The 13196-nt window shown below is 47.0% G+C and overlaps 1 protein-coding gene across 2 annotated transcripts in view; it reads left to right on the top strand.

Moving 5' to 3' along the window:
• The window catches only part of LOC119461567 (Kv channel-interacting protein 4), a 499898-nt gene that overhangs the window by 430180 nt on the left and 56522 nt on the right, over positions 1-13196 (top strand). The window contains exon 1 of one of the 2 annotated variants that reach the window (XM_049667069.1): positions 5822-6057. The exons of the other annotated variant lie outside the window; for it this stretch is intronic. Coding sequence (XP_049523026.1) covers positions 5961-6057 — 97 coding nt within the window. The 5' untranslated portion in view covers positions 5822-5960. Of the gene's footprint in view, positions 1-5821; positions 6058-13196 lie in introns of those variants that run through there. 2 annotated transcript variants of the gene reach the window in all.

The following is a 13196-nucleotide window of genomic DNA, read 5'->3' as shown; positions in this document are numbered from 1 at the left end:
TTACGTGACTCCAGGTGCAAGGATGTTGCCACGAAATCTAGCCCGAGTTCGCAATTTTCGTGTCGAAATGTCTTTTCGAGCGTGAAAAAGACATTGTAGACAGAATCCAGAATTATTCCCGGCGTCGGTGGTAGTTTTGGTCGGCGGTGCATGCCAGCACGAAAAAATTTCGGGGGGGGGGGGGGGGGGGCTGAAGCCCATCAGCCCACCCCTGGCTACGCGCCTGATTCTGGTTACTATTTAGTGCAGCATCTGGGACTCGTTAAGGGTGCCCGTATCTTCGAACAAATGTTCGAGTGCGTTCAGCGGTTCACGCTGTGTTGTCCTCGATGGCCAAAGGGCCCAGCAGTTTTGCGAGTGAGAACGGTCGGTAAGGGTCAATGACCTAAGCGTCTTGTTGCAGCTGCCCTCTATGCGTCGCGTGTCTTGGGCATTCGAAAAGCAGATGGCGAACGTCCTCGTCGTCGTTGCCACAGGATCAAGCCGTGGACGAAGCTCCTTTTACGCGACATAGAAAATGCTTTTGGTATGCTGTTCCTAGGTGCAATCAATGAATTTGTGTTTCGGTGATTTGTGAAAGATCTGCATCCAGCTGCTATTTCCGTTGGGGGTCAACTTCGTAAAGAATCGATTCCTTAGTAGTTTCATTAAACCGGGTTTACATACACAATTCCTTTATAATACTTTTAATATGCGTCTCTCTTCCCAGAAGGAATAGTGCCAAAGGAGGTCTCCCGCCTTCGCCTTGCTTTTTGGCCTTGATTTTAACTGATCGACTAGTGCTAGAGCATTTTGTTGCGGAGAAATTGCCGCCACTGACTGCGGAATACTAGACACCGCCCAAAGCAACAACAGTTCCAACGCAACGTGCAGTAGGATGAAAGGCGGCGAATTCATGATGTATTGAGGGGAATGGATGTTATCATGTTCCCTGACGTTATCGTTTTTTAGCGCGGGCGGCAAGCAGAAAGCGTGTTCAGCCAGTTCACGTCTACTGTACTGAACGCGCGGGTGCACCAAGAATAACGTCAAGCTTTTTTTTTTTTATTTGTTTGTTTTACAGCGTAAGCTGTTATGGGCTCATTCCAATTCCAATAGCCGTTTCGGGTCGCGATGATGTCGCCGCCGGCGGCTCCCGCCGCTTAACCGCTATCGCCGGAAACGCGAGAAAAGTACCCGATTCCCGCCGGGATCGAGCCAGCGCCCACTGCGTGGGAGCCGGATACTCTACCACTGAGCCACGCAAGCGCTTGCTAACGGGCAGCGGAAACATGCCCAAGCACGCAGGGGGAGACACTCGAGCCTCCGCCAGTACGGTGGCGCCATCTAGGTAATATGCCTGCAAACGCAGTGTCCGCAGGCACAGACGACGATATGCGATTCAGACGAGGCACACAATCAACCTGCTCCCGAACTGCCAAGCCTCCGCCAGTGTGGTGGTGCCATCTAGTTAAGGTGCCTGCAAACGTGGCGTGCCCGACATGTAAGTTGCAGTTGTAACGCTTGATCGGGCTCGGCAGACTGCTGTGCAGAGAGCATTACAAGCCTCAGCTCGTCGTCGACGCCGGGCGGACAGTTCAGATCGTTCTCGTCAAAACGAGGCGAACAGACTGCCGCGAAGACCCTGTTGTGCGTGGTGCCCAAATAGGAGCTACTCTTGAGTCGCTCCACCACCTTACGCTGTGACTGGGCTGCGTGTTCCGCGCAGGCCTGTGACTTTTTTCTTCCTGGATGTTGAAGATCTACGTATTCTAAGCAGCGCAAGACAAGTGCCATTACGTGCGACCTGACGGCACTTGTTGATCATAGCAAGCGCCTGCATACAAACACTTGAGCGAACTCACTTTCTCACGGTCCCCTTAAGTTTCTTCGAAGTGAAGTTTTTGAAATGTTCCCTGCGGGCCTGACGGGCAGGCCTGCGGCCGTCAGTCATAGAGCCTGACCCATAGCGAAATACGCACGCGCGCGGAGGCATTAAGGAAACGTGGCGCTGTAGAAAACGCGCGCATTTTTCACGCTCGGACGCTTCTTCCTTCACCCCCCCCCCCCTCCTCCTAATCTGACGCTTGGCCCCTCGACGCTTTGGCAGTGCGGAGGGCAAGAGAACGAGAAGGAAGCGGGGAGAGGAGCTGAATTAGCTCGCTCTGGTGGCCCTATAAAAGTGCGACACGCTGGGGTTCGGCTCGCTGTCGACTGTTCATTTTATCGCCGCGCCTTCTCATTTGGCCGCGAGCCGGCTGCCAACGAGGCTGACGCGTCGCCGAGTGAAAAAATAAACGCGGCCGCCGGTCTAGCGAGGCAGCCCCTCGCGAAGAGGAGACAATGAGCCGCGCCGCTCCTCCAAGCGGCCAAGTTTATACACAACACCGCGCGCTCTCGCATCGCCGAGCAGCGCGCATGGTGCTTCTGGCTGCCGCCGTGTTTTGGCATAGTTGCGTATCTCTTTCTCCGCCTCTGTCACTTTCGGGACTCCACATGTTGTTACTTACTTTCCCTCTTTTTTTTTTTCTTTTCCTTTTTCTGTGCATGTGCACATTCAACTTTGTCGTAGTGCACGGTTCTGGCGCGCACGGTGTTGTTGGCTCGCGGATTGCGCTCACCACGGGCGCTATACGTAAGTCACCGTCGGAGTCGTTTGCGACATTGTTTCCCCGTCTTTGTCGTCCGATCAAGGCTTATCAAAACGCCATAGTTTCGAGCATTTTCTAAAGCCGCGTCGCCCCCCCCCCCCTTTTTTTCTCTTTCATGGCGAGTAGCAAACAACCACGTGCGCGTGACAGAGTTTTGCTAATGAAAAGCGTTGCTGCACGCTCATTTCCGGCGGCAGACAATGGCGCTTTGTAAATTTTTTTTGTCGTGACTCGGTGGAATGGTGGCCATGGAGTAGGGCCTCCTTTGAAATACCGATGTCGTCTGTTGAGGCGCGCCGCCCTTGGAGTTTTTAAAATTGGGGAGCCTTGCAGAGTACTGCGAGCCTCTTCTCGGTTCAACGGATTTGAATTCGGATTCCTATTCTTTTTTTTATGCTGTTCTTTCTTCATTTATTTGTTCCGTAGAATATACTCCTTCTTGTGTATACCCTACAGATGATACTTTATTACATTGTTGGTACAAATTTTAAGTAATGTCTATGTGATTCGAATATATATATATATATATATATATATATATATATGAACGAGAAGAAAGGGAACCGAGGGGCCCGATTTTTCTTAATCATATCATAAGAAGCCAACAAACATTGACACCAAGGAAAACATAGGGAAAATTACTTGCACTTACTAATTGAATTAAAGAAATGATAAATTAATGGAAATGATAATGGATGAAAAAACAACTGACCGCAGGTGTGGAACGAACCCACGTCTTCGCATTACGCGTGCGATGCTCTCACCATTGAGCTGCCGCGGCGCCGTTTTCCCATCCACAGTCCGGGGTATTTATATATTATAACTAGAATTAACCAGTGTTAGCCAGCGCCACCACTCACAACCTAGGCGGCGGATGCGGAACATCCTTTCAACCGCAAGCGTCACGAGTACGTGATCTTTTTGGGTGAAGGCAACTGGTCAATATATTTATATATATATTGCAGTTTTGGGTTTAATTTGACAATTCGTTCCCTCCGCATTCCGGCTTGAATGCGCAAAATGATCGTACGTAACTAAGGGCGATTTCTCATTGGACGGAGTTCGGGCAACCGCTGCTCGTGTTAGCGATCAGTCTGAAAATGAAGCAATCGCCACTACGATAGCCAATTTCAGACGGCACTTACGAAAGCGCGGTCGAATTGACAACGCTTTCTATTCGTCCTATATCACGATTGGCTGGCAGCTGGTCTTGCGAATAGTTCTAACGTAAGAACTTAATTTGTGTGTACGTGACGCGCGAAGATTCTTTAACACGCATCCCCGTGCGAAATTCTCAAAGCTTCTCGCTCGTAAGCGATCTCTGCCATTGGCTTGGTCGCCTCTGCTATTCATATGTCCACCATCAGGACGGGATCGAATTTGCTCTTACGAACAATTCTAGCATAAGTACTTTTTTTATTTGTGTGTGAATGCGGGCCTGGGGGCATTCTGTTTATGAGAGCGAAAAGATCGGACGATAAACGATTATTTGGACGCGGTATTATCCCGGTAAGAATAACTCTTACAATCTTACATAGACTTTTTGTAAGGAGCCCGACGTTACAATGGCCTGTATTCACAAAAAAAAAAAAAAGTCCTTACGCTAGAACTTTTCGTAAGAGCAGCTGCTGGCCAAATGTGATGTTAGACTCATCGTTAGCGAAGGCTGTCGGCAAATGGCAAAGCGAACTTACGAACTGAAAGCTTTGTGAATTCGGCCCAAGATGCTGTCTTCGTCAATTTTGTATCAGGACAGCAGACAGACTTGAAGCGCGTGAGAACGCGGTAAAACGTCACCTGGCACCGGCAGAAAGTCAGCGAGGCTAAAAACAGAAGAGGGATTGTCTCACCCTGCACCTGGCAACAGAGACAGGAGCATTTGCGCCTTACGCCAGACACTATTCGCCTTCAGATCCGCTGGCGCGAGCTTGCCAATACTGCGAGAGCTCTGTTGTCAGCGTTGTCCACTGCAGAAACGCCGATAGTTTAAGCACAGCAGCAGCGCGAATGTTCCTGTTCTTTTTTCTCAAAAAGATAATTTCCGGCGAATCAACCGCAAGTTCGCGATGAGAGAGAAAGAATAGGATATATTGGCCATCGTGATGCGCCGGTATGTGTCAATCAGCCACTCAGGCACCGTTCTTATAACTGCATCCTGCTTTGTGAGACCCTGACTGGCTGGCGCCAGATTTTGCTCCCCAGTTTTGTTGAGGCACGCATAGCGCAAATATGAGGCACCTGAATAACGAACGCAAACGTGGGGGGGGGGGGGGGGGGGGGGGGGGGGGGGTTGTCGAATCAGGTGTCGCTGTCCCTGAGTCTTTGCCTGTTGGCTTGGGGTCGTGTTTCTCTCTCTCTTTCTTTCTTGCGAAGCATCCATGGTAGGGAAATTGGTGTCCGCATCGCCTCTTTGTCTCGCCTGTTTTGGCTGGAGCTCGCGGGAGGCAGCGGGGACTAGAGGCTGACATCAAGCGCAGTCGGTCCGCAGCCGTCGCTCCAACCGACCATGCGTCACGTGACCAGCAGCTGATCGGAGAGGAACTGCAAACCAATGGCTTCTTGCGATGGTCCTCCCTTTTATCGCTGCTAAGTGGAGTTTCGTTCGTAAGAACTGTTCGAAGTGTTCGTCAGCTTCTTTTAGAACACAGGGCGAGAACCTTTGTGACTCCGTGGTATTTTGTTCGTCGCCCGTCAGTTTAATCAGAACGCGCCCCTCGTACAAAGTACATGCACCAGAGACCTCATGTTGACTGAGCGTGTTCTCATTCTTTGTTCACGCAAAATATCAGGCTGCTGGAGTTTTGAGAGGGCTGCCACGAGTAGGCCCGAGCGATTAATCTGTATAGCTTCTGTATGCGTCAGTGAACGTGCGTGCATAGCGACTACAATGGGCCGAACACTGATGCGCGCTATACGCTCCCACGCTGCGACGTGTCTTGCTAAAATTGCTCATGTTACTGCCTTGTACCGTGTTCGCGGTTTGCTTTGCTCTCGCTGGGAAGCCCCGTGTTGTTCTTCGTGCTGTTCTTCGATTCTGAAGCCAACACCCAGTAAAATAAAGTGCGCCTTCATCGGCCCCTCGCACCTTGGCAGATGCACGCCTCCGAACCTGCGGCATGTGCACGCCGGCGCACATGCAGCTTGAGGTCTCGGTGGCGTGCCGGCCTTTGCACTTGGCAAAGCCCCGAAGATTCCTTCGCAGCCCCCGATCTCGCCCGCGCGCCTGGCCACCGAAATAGAGCGAGAAGGGAGGGGGTGGGCGACGCGCCCACTCGAGCACCCCCGAAGCGCGCCAGTGCACCACCGGCAGTCGTCGCCGACGCCTCAGCAATGCAGAGCTTGGGCACCAGCGGGGGCAGCCCCTCGACCGCAGTCAGGCGCACAAACGCGCGCAGGACCGTGTCGACCAACGAGTCGCAGACGCACAGTGAGTACACATCGCTGACCAGCGCGCTTCCAGATCGGTCCGCAAACAGTTGCGGGCCGGCGCGAGGCCTTCGGACGACAGTCACGTCGGCGGCACGCGCATTTTGGCGTCGAGCTCGCCACGCGCCCAGCGTGCGCGAGCCGCTCCGCTGCCGGCGCTTCTCCCTCTGAGAAGCGCCTGCCCGTCGTTTGTGGTCCCCTCCCGTATTTCCTCGAGCGCGGGTCGATTCGGTGCGAGGAGCCATACTCGACCTAGGCGCGACGACAGCGTGGGCTGAATGGCTCGCGCCAGTGGCAGTTCCGTGCCTGGTTCGCTCAATGCCGAACTCGCATGGTCTCGAGTTTGAAGACCGAGAAAGAAGTCGCCTTCGAGACTCCATGCCACTTAACGGAGTTGTCTTTGCTGCTCTTGCTTCCTTTACGCTGCATTTAGTGCAACCTTGCCCGTACTATGGCGTCAGTGTTTTACTGCTGTGTGCTATTGTGTCAGAGGAAGAGAATATTGGCTAGCCGTCTTTCTCTCCTCTCTCGTGTCTTAGCTTTTTCGAGACGGGAGAGGTGACAAAAATACAACGCATTGTACTCAGTCGTATAGGCAGGCCAGCCGTTGGATCCGTTTGAGATTATACCTGCGGTCTATATTGAGTGCACCCTAAGCGGAAGCGCACAAGTGGGCTTTTTTTTTTTTTTTTTTGAGTCAGTTGAATATCTCCCGTCATCGCAATTACACCTTCCTGGCCATTCATAAGCCGTCAACTGTCTCAGTGTTATGTAATCACTATTTCCTGAAACGTTGTCTCACCCCCGGGAACAAGGTGTAAAGTGTTATCCGTGGGAAGGATCGCGCATTAGTACCGTCCGAGAATAGCGCGTCGAAAACACCTCGCTAGCCCGCATTTCGTCACCTGTGCCATTTTTACGCGTGCAGAAATGTGAATTATTTTTGGTTCGTCTCCAAAATCTAGGAGAGGCGCGTCGCTTTTGTCTGCTGTTAACAAAGCACACCAGTGCGTGAGAAGAAGAATTTTCAAGAATATTATTTATGATCAGTAGTACAAAGTATATATAATATACACAAAAAAGTATTTCAGACTAGGGTCCCATAGTCCAAGGACTGCAACGGCGCCCACCATCAAGGTTTCAGGGGTAAAATTGCATGAATAAGGAAGCAACACTATGAAAGAAGAAATAACAAGATAAAACACTTGTAAAGCTCTAAATCGTATCGGTGCAAAATACATGAATATAAAACAGAAAAAAGTACAGAGCAGTACACAGAAGGGAACACTGGTCGAGATTATGTATTAAGGAGGAATGCCTTGAGGGCTCTTTTAAATTAAAATACAGATGTTAGCGACTTTGTATGCAGTGGTAGGTAATTCGAAAAAGATTTTGCAGTAAATGGCAGAGTTTTCATACGATAATTGGTATACACACGTGGCAATTATAAATTCATGTTGGATGCAAAACGAGTGTTATTAGTATAGCGCAATAAATCCTTACCAATCAGCTCATAGAGCAGTTCATTATTAATCGTTTTTAAAAAAAAAAGCTTGGAATGGAGTATTGAAACGGCTTGCTAATAGGTAAAATGCGATATTCACGGAGCAATATAAAAGCACTGGTATACGGCGTGTACTGTATGTAATAATGCGGATAGTCTGGTCCTGAATATGCTGCAACAATGCAGTGTGACAGTGATACGTTCTTCCCTAGGGCTACTATTCTGTGTGTAAAATGACTACGGATGAAAGAGAAGTGTAAGGGCACATTAGTTAAAAAATAGGGCCGATCCTTGATTAATGCACAAATCCTGAACGCAGTTTTTTATTTCTTTTTTTTTTTTTGCGTGTATGATATGTGAGCTGTAATCAAAATTGGAATTAAGGTAGACTCCGAGAAATGATACACTGTCAGAGGCGGTGTATTATTTGTGTAAGTCGCCGAGCTGATCTAAAAACCGAAAGCTTACTATTGAAAGTTTACTACTAGCAGTGGCAGCTACTGAACTCTTTTCTTAACAAGTCATCTGTTGATGCCTCTATAACCAAAATAAATTACAATAGTCTCACTCTTTCTGAGCCCAACGAAATTGCTAATGTTTTCTCGGACTATTTTTCTTCCGTTTAGACTAATAACGACATATGCGCAGTTGCATAATACTTTAAGTCGTACGACACAATCATTCTTCCTCTTACCAGCTACACCAAATGAAGTGTTTTCCACGATTGCTAATCTTAAAAGTACGGTGCTTGGCTCAGATAAAATTTGTGTAAGGCATTTAAAACTGGTGGTACATTTAGTTTCCGACACGCTCTGTAATAATATCAACCTAATCTCTAAACACGGCTCATTCCCTTCATTTTTAAAAAAACGCTAAGATTATTCCTGTTTTTAAAAAAGGCGACAAACAAACAGTTACTAATTACCGACCAATTGCAATTCTTTCCCGCCTTAGTAAACTCATTGAGAAATTATTTGTTAAACGTCTTAATGACTACTTAACAAAGTTTAAGTTGCTAAAAAACAACCAATTTGGTTGACGCCCTGGGAGTTCCACTAATCTAGCTGTGTTGTCTCTAACTGACTACATAAAAAATGTATCGATTCGGGAAACTTAGATCTGTTTTTTTAGACTTCACTAAAGCGTTTGACACGGTTAACCATCTCCTGTTTAATAAACTTGAGTCTTATGGTATAACCGGTCCTGTGCTAACATTGTTGCAAAGTTACTTACTTGACCGGCAATACACAGTACATGTAGTAAATACTTTTTCTGTAACAAAATGTATTAACCAGGGTGTACCACAGGGCTCAGTTCTAGGTCCTTTGCTTTTCGTTCTGTATATTAATGATCTTCCGGATTCTCTTAGCTCCTCCAACTACGATCATTGCGTTTTATACGCAGATGACACAACCATATCTTCATCTGATAAATCTGTTACTGCCCTTACTTCAAAGTTAAATATTGCATTGAGTAACATTATGAAATGATGTAGTAACAATTACTTAGTTCTTAATCCTCTAAAAACTAAATATTTGTTGTTTAAAAGTGCTCAGAGGTCCTTAACCTTTATTCTTGAACTAAAGCTTGGAATTCATTCAATTTCCACCTGCACCAATGTTACTTTTTTTGGCATACATCTTTACTCTAACCTTACATTTAGCTGTCACTTCCAACATCTCAAGCAGAAGACTGCGTTTGGTATCCGCGCATTAATCAAAGCTCGCCTTTTTTTTTTTTTTTCTCGTGAGGCTCTGCTAGCGTTGTATTTTGCTTTCATTCATAGTCACATTAATTACGGTATTGTTTTATGGGGCAACACGTACGCGTGTCACTTTTCATCAATTCAACACATCCAAAATCAGTCAATACCCATTATCACTTCTAGTACTATGCAATTCAATGTCTCTGTGTTACTTCGCTTGTACAGTAGCTTGCCTGTTAATAATTTGTTCCAGTTTAACATAGTTGTCTTACTCTATAAGTTGCTTCATAATAACCTTACGTTTCCGTTCATTACAGTTGATCTTTTGCAGAATAAAAATGTAGCCAGACTTGCGGCTAATAACAATTTCTTGTTACACATGGTTCATACCAATTACGAAAAAAAAAACATCTGCATTCGCAGCAATTTTTCTTTGGAATGAATTATCATCAACTATTAAATCATGCTATTCTCTTGAAATCCTTAAAAAGGTACTTAAGTGTCATTTTCTGCGATAACTGTACTACGATCCTGGCGGTGTATTTTAAACTTCTCTCTCACATGTCACTTCTTGTGTTTCATCCATGTTGTTTTCATCCATGCTTGCTCTCGGGTTTCTTTCTTGCCATGCTCTTTCGTATTTGCTTGATTTGAATTGAATTGTCTAATAATGTATTTAATCTGGCGATGTTGTTTGATAATAGCGTTCATTTGCTGTGTGTAGATATCACCATCAACGTTGTATTACTAACCAAGAGTCCCATTACAGTTCTTTCACTTTGGGACCCTTGTCTGTATATTTTTGATGTTGTAACAACTTTTTTGGAACTAATAAAATCTGAATCTGAACGGGTTAATAATTAGGTCATTATTGTCGCACCAGTGAACAACTGCAGTTAACGCAAAATTTAGCTTAGAAGTTAGAGAGGTAAGCGATTTATACAGACATGATATCTTTCTGTCGTCAGCGTTCAAAACACAATGGGTTAATTGAGCGCAATACGTCAAGAAGGTCGTTAATGCACGAGACAGAGAGCAAGGGGCCTAAAATAGACCCCTGGGGCACACCCTGGTTTATGGTTTTCTTATCTGAGCATACACCAGCTGCGTAGACCACGCCTTGTCTGTCGCGCAAATAATTCAAGAAAGTTAAAGCAGTTAAAAGAGCCATCATCAATTCAGTGTTTCATGAAGTCCGTTAGAGAAACTAAGGCTAAATTATTAGCCTTAGTTTCAAATTTCAAAACGAAATTCAAATTGACATGGCTTAATGATGTTCAACTTATTAAGGTTCGACTTCCTCACTGCTCAGCAAGCTTGCTAATCGAAGACAGAATTGAAACGGATCTGTAATTAGTTATAGCTTCCATTTCGCCTTTCTCTTAAATACTCCAATAATTTTAGCTCGTTTCGAGAAAATTGCCACTAGAATCAAGAAAATTGCCACTGGTAAATGTAAGGTAAATGTAAGTTCAGCGGAGTAACTATATATGGATATCAAGAGTGCTTTTTTTAATGAATGACACTACTTACGATGCTAAACGTATACGTCGTTTATTAACCGCTATTCATTTGGCCTATTTAATGGCACCTTCCAATCTTGGACGTAGATGCACCTTGCGTGACAAAGCTTGCTAAGCTTGTACAGTCTATCGTCCTCAATGTGCGGCCAAATTGCAAGACGCGTTCTTTAAGTCGCGGGCGCACAAATGATGGCATAAGATATTTGCCCATACGTGCCCGGCATTCCCTGTAAGGTAGTGAAGATTATTCTCACCGACTAGAGCTTTTAGCCGAACGACTTCCACCTTCATTTTTACCCGCCGTGGTTGCTCAGTGGCTATGGTGTTGGGCTGCTGAGCACGAGGTCGCGGGATCGAATCCCGGCCACGGCGGCCATTTCGATGGGGGCGAAATGCGAAAACACCCGTGTACTTAGATTTAGGTGCACGTTAAAGAACCCCATGTGGTCCAAATTTCCGGAGTCCCCCACTACGGCGTGCCTCATAATCAGAACTGGTTTTGGCACGTAAAACCCCATAATAATATTATTATTATCCACCTTCATTTGTTAAGCAAGGAGAAAGAGATGTAAACGAACTTGCAAGCATGACAACATTATTTTCCCCTCACCCAGAAACTTGTAAATAGTTTTGAAGGAAGAATAAGCGGGGCTTCTACTTCGCAACCTAAGGAAGAACCTCCATTTTTTTTTTTTTTCATCTTTTTTTCATGCTTTAGAAAAGGCTGCAACCGCACGAACGGAGAATAGTGCGCCCGTCTCCCTATATACCTCTGAGCTCATGCGAAACAAACGGTGGCGAAGAGTACTTTAAAATGGTAATGGCAAAAAACTCAGAACCACGTTTTCTTATTTTTCGTATCCAACTCCTCCCATCCTTGAGTCATTGCGCTCGGAAGGTGCGAAGGCAAGGGCTTCTAAACGCTTTCACCCGGCTGCGTGCGCCGGAGAGCGCGTCCGCCACCGAAGCGGAATAGGCGTCGATCCAAGGTGCCCGCTTCTTAATAGTTGTTCGTTTCTCTCTCTCTTTGTATTTTTGCCCTAACTGTGTTCTGTTCTGTAAGCTCGCGTCTTCAGCGTCTCACCGCGCATGAAAAGGCGGAGTAGAAAAACAGAAGGAATGGGGAGCAGACAGCGGGAATTTTGGTCCAGAGCCCGTGGCATCCGAGGCATGTTTGCTTCCCCTCGCATGTCATGCCTAGCTCCCCGAGGCACGTGCAGAAGCTACGGCGCACGCAAGAATGACGGGAACTTGTCGAGGAGGATCGAGATGGTAGAGGAGAGCTCCACCGCGGGCCGCGGATAGCTGAAGGAGCCGGTCGTCGCCAGCCGTGGGGCGTGGGCATATGCAGGGACGTGCATATTTCGCTTTAAAATGCCCCCCCCCCCCCCAAAAAAAAAGAAGGTGTTGCGCTTACCGCTGCAATGTCCTTGCTCAAATTTCGCGGAAAGATCGCATTTCGTTGTCTACGTCGTTAAGTGTAACACTTGGCACATTTAGTTGCCTGATTTTTAAGAAGGGAAAATGCGAAGTTACCTTCGTTATAAGGGAATGCAAGCTGCTACCGCGCCGATCGCTAGCGTAAACTTTTGCCGCCGCCTGCCGGCAGCTACAGAAAGCAGTGGAGGGAGGGTTACCGATTCCAGAGAAACGACCAACACCCAGCAAACATCCCTGAACGGCTACTTTCTGCAGCTGCTGGCAGGCGGCGACACAAGTTTACGCTTGCGATCATCGCAGCAGCAGCTTGCATTCCCATAAACGAAGGCAACTTTGCATATTCCCCCTAAAAACCAGGCATTTAAATGCGCCAATAGTGTTACACTGAACGACGTAGACAACGAAATGCGATCTTAGTGCGACACTTGAGCAAGAAGCGTGCAGCGGTAAGCGCAAGATCCCTCTTCGAACATTTTGAGCGAAATATGGGACGTCCCTGTCGATACCGGAGGGGTTGAGCTGACATATATGCCCGCCGCGGGTTCTAATCGTGCATGCACCTCGCTATATAGCCTCTTTCTTCAACCTCTGCTCTGCGATCAGAGGTTGAAGATAGAAATGGGCATATTATCACCTTTCAGTGGATACCTTCACGCTGTGGTGTGATAGGGAACGAACAGGCAGACGCTGAAGCGAAAGCTGCTTTAAATAATGCGACTAAAGTACGCATTCCATTCTCACGGACAGACACAAATGCCCTACTTCGTTGCGTAATACGCAATTGTACGTTGGAGCACTGGACCCAACAAGATCGTCAACACAAGCGAGTGCATAAATGGGGCCCAGAAATGAAATACCGCATCCCTCACAAGCTCAAAAGAAGCCAAACAAGCACGGTGCACCGGATACCCCTTGGTGTCGCATTCACGAATCGTTATAGACATATGATTGGTTGCAGTAACATTAGC

Source organism: Dermacentor silvarum, chromosome 1 (assembly GCF_013339745.2).
Source record: "Dermacentor silvarum isolate Dsil-2018 chromosome 1, BIME_Dsil_1.4, whole genome shotgun sequence".
NCBI lineage: Eukaryota > Metazoa > Arthropoda > Arachnida > Ixodida > Ixodidae > Dermacentor > Dermacentor silvarum.
Note: the sequence above shows the minus strand (reverse complement) of the source record. Positions and strands in the feature narration are given on the sequence as shown.